Source organism: Hakea prostrata, chromosome 10 (assembly GCF_041222555.1).
Source record: "Hakea prostrata isolate BN-2017 chromosome 10, UWA_Hpros_2, whole genome shotgun sequence".
Taxonomy (NCBI): domain Eukaryota; kingdom Viridiplantae; phylum Streptophyta; class Magnoliopsida; order Proteales; family Proteaceae; genus Hakea; species Hakea prostrata.
The window spans coordinates 3,736,095-3,746,751 of record NC_142609.1 but is presented as its reverse complement, the minus strand read 5'-3'; the positions used below and the strand labels follow the sequence as shown (position 1 = coordinate 3,746,751).

The 10,657-nt window shown below is 36.6% G+C and overlaps 1 protein-coding gene across 1 annotated transcript; it reads left to right on the top strand.

Annotated features, from left to right (window-relative positions):
• The first annotated feature begins 443 nt into the window (after positions 1-443).
• On the top strand, positions 444-7,634 carry LOC149001547 (NADPH-dependent aldo-keto reductase, chloroplastic-like). The gene is made up of 8 exons (XM_089137613.1): positions 444-582; positions 3,533-3,664; positions 5,498-5,548; positions 5,760-5,836; positions 6,103-6,190; positions 6,572-6,847; positions 6,994-7,239; positions 7,332-7,634. The coding sequence occupies exons 2-8, from the start codon at positions 3,542-3,544 to the stop codon at positions 7,416-7,418; spliced, it is 948 nt and encodes a 315-aa protein (XP_088993739.1). The 5' UTR covers positions 444-582; positions 3,533-3,541; the 3' UTR covers positions 7,419-7,634.
• Positions 7,635-10,657: the final 3,023 nt, after the last annotated feature.

The following is a 10,657-nucleotide window of genomic DNA, read 5'->3' as shown; positions in this document are numbered from 1 at the left end:
AAAGAAAGAAAATAAAATGGGACCACAACTATCTCATGTGGGCCTTGCCACTATTATTTGGTGGGGAAGTGTAAGGGGAGCACATTGTTCTCCTCTAACAGAGGTGACGAGATTCATCCAAAGACGAACTTGAGCATCAAGCGCTTAGAAGCTCAAGTTTGGTCATGTGCTTCGCTAGATGATGAACATGTGTATTTATACTAATTTAAGGGTAAAAATGTTTTCACACACTTAACCGTGGATTACTCACTCTAGCTAATTACAGTCGTATAGTTATGGAGAGTTTTTCTACAAATAAAAAAAAAAAAAAAAAGAGTTATGGAGAGTTTTTAGGGGATTTGTATTTTTGGCGCGGATTCTAAGGACATTAAAATATGGAAGAAATAGTCAGGGAGAAAAGCCATAAGAAACTAAAATGGAAAAATTTTAACAGATTTAGATTTGAGCGAATGTGGAAAGATTGATGCAGTAGATAAATCCCCTCTAGCTTTTCTTCTGAAGTTTCGTTACCCTTTTTCTGAGTTGCAGTTGCATGCTTCGATCGGATCCACTTTGCTAATAGCGTCTCAGAGCAATCTCCAGGTACTCTTTCTCTTTGTCTTCTGCCCAAAAAAGAAATGACTCTTATTGAGCAATTGTGTAATTTCCGTGAAAGATTACGCTATACATACAAAAATTGTTATAAAATCTAAGGTAGGAGGAGATGCGTGTTGTGAATTGTTTGATTTTGTTGTTGTTATTGTTCATACGGATTAGAACATCTAATCACAGAGCTCATCCGTGACAGTTAAAAGATCGAGTGATTCTTCTAAGCTTCATGTTCTTGTCTAGTTTCTTTCCCACAAGCCAGGCTGGCTGTGGACTAGAACTCTTAAATCTGGTTGATTAATGTGAAGGAAGCTAATAGTAGGAGATGACTGAGCATAAGACTGTTTGGATACAAACATGGAGCTAAGATCCAGTAAGGTTTTCGCTGGATGACTTGCAACCAAAAACTAAGGGAGATAGTATTGCTTCATCCCGTCCAACACCTCAGGGGATCAAATCAGTCCCAAGACATAATTGGCCCTTAGATCTGAAAACTCAGCAATCCTAGGTTTTCTTTTCATGAATTGGCCATGTCAGCCTGAATCAAGGTCAGTCATGGCAGATTCCGATCCAAATTTGATGATTCCCAGTTGTTGATACGGTACTGTAATACCACTTTTTAATGATTAACAACAAGAGGTTTCGGAACTCCACTAACCATTCCTTAACACAGTTAATTAGCTGATGTCATTTAGGATCCCCTGAGTAATGGATGCTTGAATGGTAAAGGGTCTTTGTATCCTTTCCTTGTGCAAGCTTTCGGGTATCTTTCTCAATAAATTATATTACATGTCCCTTCCCCTCTTCCCCCCAACCCACAGACACAAATGCGCACAGAAAAGAAGGGTATAGAACGGCTCTAAAGTGGTTTTTGACTATTAAGATAAGCAAATGTTGGAGAAATGTGCAATGAAAATGGTGTTTCCAATGGAGATCAATTGGAATAAAAAGTTAGGCATCTCCGGAGAGGCTTACCAATGAAATAAGAGAGAAAGTATGGATACCAAACTGCAAATGATGAAGGCTGGATTTATAAATTCTTACCATAGATTGCATTTTCAGCCTTCTTGGCCTCTATCAGTTTGAATGAGGTCATATTACACAGTTAAAAAAATGTCCAACAACATTGGTGCCAAAAGCGAAGAGAAGAACATCATAACTTCCAAATAGTGCTATAGAAATATAGGGAAAATCATGTTAGAATAGCTAATGGGAATGCCAGAATTGTGGGGAGCTTCTTGGCCCTTCTACTAGGCCATCTCTGCTGGCTGTACTGGCTCAGGTTGGCCTGGTCCAGTGCTGATCCATACAGACCTGTTTCAATGGTCTTGCTTCTTATTCTTCTTCTGTCCAGTTGTACTGTTAGATCCAAATGATATCTCCTCAAGTCCTCATAAGAAATGACACAGTTCTTGGCTGTTTACTTGACCATTTCAAAAGTGGGGTGACAGGCAGCAAGTTTCTGTTTGTCTTCTTAAAAGGGTTGTGGGTTAGGGCTGAGTGATTGTAGGTTAAGATAAGGAATACACTAAAACATGGTGTTAAAGATTAGGGGTTGGTCAGGCTATAAGAACAATATGCAAACTAGAAATTTGGGCTTGATAAGTTTAAGTGCGAACTGGTACCCACTAATGACAAAGAATGAAACAAGAAGAAGAAATGGGGCTTGATCAAAACATATGATTTTGTTTTGAGTGAGTCTGACTGTAGCACCAAAAGACTAGCTTCTTGTCATTTATGCAATGGAGTATATCAGATTTTTTTTATGAAATGCAGCTAATCCTATGAACTGAAGATAGAGTAACCAAGTAACCAGATCAGTCTAGGACTATATCCGAATTTGTAACTGCTGCTGATTGTAAAGACAAATTAAAGAGATTGTTGCACTTACTGCTTGTTGATTAGAGAACTGGAAAACTGAAAATGTACAACATAAACAACCTAAACAGTTATGATGCATTAACTAGAAGCATGTATAGAATCCAGAAAATTGAACAAAACTGAAAAATGTTGATTTAATTAGTGGAGTGCATGCATGACCATCAAAGCATGGATGAAGCCATCCCTGTTACCAGCTCTGTCACGACCCCGGTTCTTAAGACTTCGTGGGGCCCACATTACAAACACCCAACCGGGGCATGTGACAGTTCCTCTTAGTATCAACCTGTTAAAGATCCACTAAAAACATGTTAAACTAAACATATCCAAGGACAAGATAGATAATCTGTTTGACTCATATACTTATGTATACGGTCCATAGTCCTTTTTTACTTACATTTGAGTTTTCACCCAGTACCTAATTAAATACATACAACCTCAAAAGAAATATATACATTCCACAATTTAGTTTAACAAAACGTCAGTTGCAAAAAGAAATCTCCATTCTCTGCTTTAACTGTATTCTTGGGTAGCAGCACCCTTGCCCTTGTCATGTATATGTGGACTTGCCAACATTTATAATAATGAGCTTTGAGAGCACAGTAAACTATATAGTCAACCATGTAAGCAAATAAGATAAATCATCATGCATCCATTTACCACACCAAAGTATCATGACATTATGCATTTCAATTTTTATTTCATTTTCCCCCCCCCCTTTATTAACCCAGACCTAAGTTCTACTTGTAGAGAGGACACCTTCAGTCTAAACCACACAAGTGGCATCAATCTCAGTCTTAGTCTTAGAGGTTCTCATTAGGAGATTCTCTTTTCATGGCACAATGCCAAATGTTCTCTTTAGGCGACTATCATTGGTCTAATTTCTCTTTTTACTTTTCAGTCTTGCTTCTCCACCCACCCAACCCCTCCCCTTTTTGTCTAAACTACTTCATAGTTTATAACATGTATTGCCCCAAATATTTCTTCTCTGTTATTATTGGATGTGGTGGTCATGGTGTATAATATTTCGTCTTCCATGAACATTTGTTTGTTTTGTTTTATATAGAAGAATAAGATGTCAGAGCATGGGCCCTCACATTTCATACTAAACACGGGAGCCAAGATACCGTCGGTTGGATTAGGCACTTGGAAAAGTACCCCTGGTGCCGTTGGAGATGCAATCATCGCTGCTGTTAAGGTTCATTAATTCATTCCTTCCCTTTCTTATGTTTCCACCCTCCCCCATTCTCTCTCCCCCTTCCCCAGAAAAAAAAGAAGCACATACATATATTGGGAATTTGGCATGAAGAAGAAGAGGGCAATATCAGAAAAATAATAAAAGAATATGAAAGTGTTTGAAAGGGAAAAGAAAGCCAGAGAAGGGAGAAACCAGGTCGCTCTGCAACCATGGACTCCCTTTTAAGGAGAAGCACTATACAGTGGATCATGAGCAACACAGCTGGTCAGACTCTGCAAAATCTTCATTTTTCTGGTTTTCTTCTTCTTCACAGCAACTCATCTCTCTGAGAATGCATGTTTGTAACATCTTCGGCAAAGAAAACAGCAGCACTAGTAGGGAGGAAAATGAGGAAAAAGAAGCAATTGATTTGGAGACCTAGGATTACAATCAGTTGTCTAAAATCAGAAGAACCATTCAACTTATTCCCCATTCATAATCCATTGCTGGTTGGACTCAGGAGTCTCGTAAGTCAGCCTTTTAGTTAACTGTATGAAATAGACTTGACAATGTAGTTAATGAAAATAAAACTTGAACATAATTTTTTCTTTCCGTTAGAAAGCATATACCATCAAACAGCATAAAAAATTGAACAGAATTCGACATCTGCTAGTAGACTTGAAAATGTAGATGAAGTAACAGTGGTCATGTCCCCTTTTTCATACCTTCAGTTTGATTGTTGTATCTGTACGCTTAAAAGATGTCATCATCATAGGTGGGTCAGAGTTGAAGGAAAGGGGTTGCAGGAAGAGGATGAAGAAGAACGAAGAAAGAAGTGGCACGAACTCATCAATTTAGACATGGAATATGTAACTAGGGTTGGGTTTTGTACTGTAAGAGTAACAGGGTCAAATTACACCAATGGTGCATAATATGGACTGTATTTTCAATGGCCAAGTATCCTACGGGTTTTCCTTTTCTCAGTCACACTTAACTTCTATGGTTAAAAATGATAAGAGTTCCCCATAAGATTTCATGTTCTTTGATCTTTGTGGGAACCTTTGTTTCCATACTTTTCCCTTCAGGGTAAAGAGAGCTACTATAATTGGATAGAGGAACATGATAATCTAATCATTTACAACTGCAGAGGGGATGTAGGAGTTTGGATCGAACAGAAATAGCTAATTTATGTATTAGAGACATTACTGGAACAGGTTTGGCTGTCTAAAGCCATTTGTGGTGTTCTGGCCCCTCTTTCATGTAAGTTATGTTGATTTGTTTTTTTTTTTTTTTTAATTATACAAGCTTTAACGTGCATGTATGAGCCAGGTTGGGAGAGAAGAACTTGATCACCATTGCTCATAAGCAAGTAGTTTCCAGCAGTAGTTGATCAATATAATTTCCACTTAGTTTGTAAATGCAGCCTGAGACAGAGAAGCTTACAACTGCTAGAGGGTCTCTGGCTAAAATATAATCTTATCTGACTGTATTTCATCTGTAGCTAAAGTTTAAGTCTTAAATGCTGAAATAGTCACACAAATTGAGTTTGAAGTGCTCAATTGGGCATCTAATTTTTAATTGATGGCAGCATTTGTTGTTGATTTAGATATCAAAGTTCGATATCTCATATAGAATCCACATCTAAGATTTGGTTGGCCTATTTAGCTAATCATGCTTATCAATATCAATGATGTCATATGCACTGCCCAGCACCTTTTATGAATGACTATAATCAGTGATGAACTTTGCTTGATTATCTGAATGTATGAGAAGTGGGCTTATCAATACTTTTTCCAATATTTAATTGTTCCATGTTAATCACTGACCATGCTTGATTGGATTAAAAATCTGCAGGTTGGTTATAGACATATTGATTGTGCAAGTGTCTATGGAAATGAAAAGGAGGTAATGCCTATGATCTTTGTGTTTGAAGGAAGTCCTTTCCAGGCATTCCTTTTTTCCAATCCAAATTATTTGTCTTCATGGAAATTCATAAACACCCAGAAAGAATGTTAATTTTACTTTTGAACATGATCCCGATAAAAAACGATTAATTTCATTTATTTATGTATGCTTCCCAGATTATACATCTTCCACATCCATTTTCTGCCTGCAGGTCGGGTTGGCTTTGAAGGAACTATTCTCCACTGGTGTAGTGAAGCGTAGTGACATTTGGATCACATCCAAGCTATGGTAAAAAGTTCTGATTTCTTAATCTATGACTGAACAAGGGCATTCTTTTTTCTGCTTTCTGCTGCCCTGCATTGATGGAACTAGGGCATTATTTCTGGCTATCACTAATGACTTCTTATAACTTTTGAAATCTTAAAAATTGGGAGAACTATGTCATTCCAGAACCAGCTCTATGAAGCAGAAGCATATACTATGCATTATGCAATCCATGAATTGAAGAGAAGTTCTGATAATTTACTACTAATATAGAGTTTGCATTCATACAGGTGCACTGACCATGCGCCGGAGGATGTCTGCAAGGCACTGAGCAAGACGTTAGAAGACCTGCAGCTAGACTATGTCGACCTATACCTTGTATGCTTTCCATTTCATTCTTTCATGTTCTCTTGTAGTCTGAGTAGTTTGAATTGTTTATTTTGCTAAAATATTAATTCCCTGCAAGGATGTTTCAGCCTGTGTGTGAAAATTTAAGTCTTGGGCACCAGTTTCTATTTTTACTAAAAAGAAAATACTATTTACTTAGTTTGGGAAGAGGGAATAAAGGAATTCCAGAGACATCTGAGCCAAAGAGTTACATAATTTTTGTAGTCACCTTAATTCTTAAGAGGAAAGAAAGATCAAAATGCTAACCAAACAACCTTTAGCGCTTGGACTGTGGAAAAGTATTGCATTTTTTATGCTTGTGTATGTAGCTCATTTGTGTTACAAAACTGTCTAAGGCTTGTTGTGTTGTAGATGCATTGGCCATTTCGATTGAAGCCTGGTGCAAGTGGGTTTGACCCAGAAGGCATGGCTCCACTGTGTCTTCCAGAGACATGGAGTGCCATGGAGAACTTGTTTGCGTCTGGGAAAGCACGGGCTATTGGAGTGAGCAACTTCTCAACTAAGAAACTGGAAAGCCTACTCACATCTGCGAAGGTGCCACCATCGGTGAACCAGGTGGAATGCCATCCAGAGTGGCAACAGCCTGCCTTACACAATTTATGCAAGTCTAAAGGCGTCCATTTGTCGGTAACTTTAGACCTGATTTACTTCACTTGGTTGGATTGATGTAGGTGTTGTAGAGTTGTATATATGGAGTAGCAAAACTTAAAACATGGATTTCAAATGGTTTCTCTGGATGAATTCTTACATCTTCAGACATAATTTTCTGACAGGCCTATTCTCCATTGGGGTCTCCTGGGTCTTGGATTAAAGGTGAGACCTTGAAGGATCCTATACTTATTGAAATTGCTGAAAAACTTAACAAATCACCTGCACAAGTAGCTCTTCGCTGGGGTATTCAAAGTGGCCATAGTGTCCTCCCGAAAAGCGTAACTGAGTCTCGACTCAAGGAGAACATCAGTTTATTTGACTGGTGCATTCCTGAAGATCTCTTCTCCAAGTTCTCTAAAATCCATCAGGTAAAATACAATATTACTCCCTCTCTTAGTATCTTATATAGTATTGGTTAAAGGGCTTATTCTCCTATCTGTTTTGCCTGGAATGCGTGCAGAAAAGGCTTCTACGAGGAGAATTTATGGTCCATGAAACATGCAGCCCGTATAAGAGCCTCGAAGAGCTATGGGATGGTGAAATATGAGATTTTTTTTACCGTCTGAAGTTTCCAACTGGAGTTTATTAATTTCGATTTCTCTTCGCATTTGGAACTACTTGTATTCTTCATTTTCAATGATTCTCTGAAAAACAGTGAAATCTTCAGAAGGATTTGTTTAGTGATCGCCTTTAACTGTTGACGAGAATTAGCATTCATTCTTATACTTCTATTGGTCTTGCTGTCTTATTGTGTCAAAAACATATCTACGATGTGAAATTCGATGAAGTCTGTTTGTATGTTTCTCTTCCTTGGTTTGGTATATATTTCTTTTCCATAAAAAAATAAGAAAAGTAATGATAACCAAGGTATGAAATGTCGTCATGGTGGCTGTTGACACCACCGAAACCACGATATGTCAGCGACATTTTGCCGACATTTAAGTGGGGTTCGCAACTTGAGACTTCCGCGTGGGCCAAACGCGGGTACTTCGCCACAGTTAATGATCTAAGCTCCCCTGATGCACCCAGGAAAGGAGTCTTCCCTTCCAATCAACCTTACAAGCCATAAGAGGAAGCCAAGAATCCTTTGTAACTCTTTCTTTGAAGATTTCTGCTTTTAGATTTTGAGGCAGAATTCTACGAATAGAAACACACATAGACGGCCTCAGTGGATGGCTCGAGCTTCAGTGCTGTGCATTAAATGCGCAGCACCGTGAAGCCTACGGTCGAGATCGAAATCTCAACGACCGTCCACTTTGATTTATAAACATACCGAAATGGACGATCAAGATCGAAATCACGGTCGAGATTTCGATCTCGACCATTGGCTTCACATGCTGCGCATTAAAAGCGCAGCATTGAAGTTCGGGCTCTCAATGGTCAAATGACTATGAGAAGTATTAGGCTTGTTATTCCCAAGTTGACTTTGAAACCTTAGTGTGTTTAAATTTTTTTTAATATGGCAACTCTTCTCTTATATCACAAGTCAAGTATGGTTAGGATGATCTCATAATTACCAACTTTACACTTAGACGTTCACCATATGCCACAATGTAGCTGGATCTACCCGATAGTGTCCCACCACTTTGTAATCAAACACTCTAATTATGCAACAAAAAATAAATCAGCTACAAGACACCAAATTGATGTGGTTTGGTCAAGTAGCACTACGTCCACGATAGAATACCCCACTAGGGTTTTCTATATTACTCAGTCCACTCCTCAATATTTTGATTGCAACAATAGTCTAAGAACACCCATCCCTAGCTTCTTCAATTTGAGATGCAACTTGGACAAGGGTAACAACCCCAACCCCCTAGCCAAGCCCCCAAAGTTTCTAGGTTACAATGTAAAACAGAAAATTCAAGTTCCCCAAATTACATCCATGATCTAGGGTTTTTACAATTGAACCGAACTCAAAAAAACCGAACTCAAAAAAAACAAAATTAAGAACTTATTAATATGGATTACCTCAACAACTGTAATCTCACAAATTATTCTTTGTGCTTGCAATGAAATCACACATTCACCACTAAGTATTGAATCAAACACACCCATCCAAGATTTTTTTTAACTGGTTTTAATGGGACTTTAGGTAAGGTGCCAAAAAAAAAAAGAAAAAAAGAAAAAAAAAGAAAGAAAACTGGGGTAAAGTGAAATCAAAGGAATGAGTTGAATCAACAATGACATGTCACAATCAATTTCTATCAGATTCTCAAAATTTTATAGAAGCCATAAAACAAAAAGGCAAAATAGCATGCATTGGGAAAAATGAGGTATTTAGCGCAAGATATTACTTCTCAAGCAATTGATTCTTTTCATTTTTTTCCCCTCATTCTTCTCCAATTTTTTTTCTTCTTCCTCACTCTTTTTGCTCTTTTTGTTTTGCTTTGTTTTTTTTTTTTTTTTTTTTTTTTTTTTTTGAACTTTTGGTACAAGGTGCATCAAGTTTGGCAGCACTTTCCCTTCTTTCTCATTATTAATTGACATTCCATATTAGTAACTCAATACCATCTTTCGAATTGGGTTCACCAGAGTGAAAATAACAAAAGTGATTAATAAGATTTATATGTAGTGCATTATCAAAAGAAAAGGTCAGGTTCAAAGTGAATTCCTTAAGGCAATAATCAATGATTAATTATCAAAAGAAAACTAAAAAGCGGTAAATCCTAGGTATCCTTATCATTAATTTGTATGCATTTAATCCAATTTAACATTCAAAACTAAACAAGTTCTAGAAATATTCAACCATGAAAGATGGTAACCAAAAGAAAAAAAACAAAAAAAAGAAAAAAAAAAAAAAACATAACAAAACCAATGATATATGCTTTTAGGCTCAACAACTTATAAAAATTATTTGTGTATATAAATCTCTAGCATCTTTGCCTCTAAATTAGAAATCAAAACAGTATTTCACTAACACATGATTTCAAAGAATTTATTTGATCACGATTCATCAAAATTGAATTCCACCTATAATTATTGGTCATGTAATCCATTGAACTCATAAAATAAAATATCATTAAAAAAAAAATTGAAAAAAATTACCCACCAAAAACATAAATATAATCCCCTCATTCATACTTAATCTAACAATGTTCTCATTTTCATGGAAATAAGAGAATCTAAAAATACTCTCCTAATATATAGAACAATGGACTGAAGCTGAATAATTAAGCGAAAGGTGTTGAGTTCAAAACAATATAGTTTTAAAAAAAAAAATTCAAAATTTCTAACAATATAAAATAATAACAATTAACTAATGAAATCAATTGAAAAGAGGGAAACAAATTAAAGTTAAGAAAATTGGGTTGCCTCTCAATAACGCCTTCATTTAACATCTTTGGCTAGGTATAGTGCATTTTCATTCCGTATATTCTTGAATATCAAGTTCAATTTCAACATTATGCACCTGAAAATCTTCATTCATAAAAAGGTTTTAACCGATGACCATTAACTTTGAATATTTTATTTGTATATAAACATTAGATTTCAACTCGCAATTGCTGATCATGGAAAGCTTTTGTCTTATCTTTGTAAATTGTTGAATTCTCATAGGCATCATTGCGAATTTCTTCCAACTTTTGTAGTTGAAGCTTTCATTGTTCTTCAATTTCTTCGTCTTCATATTTCATTGCTTCACAACTCAAAATACTCTATGTTCCATCTTGTTTTCTTAAGAATGGATTTGACTTTTCGGTATGACATTTTAGCTTGTCTATTAGTCTGTAGATTGTATGTAATGGAAACATGATGAGTGACATTATACTTGCGGAACAATGCTTC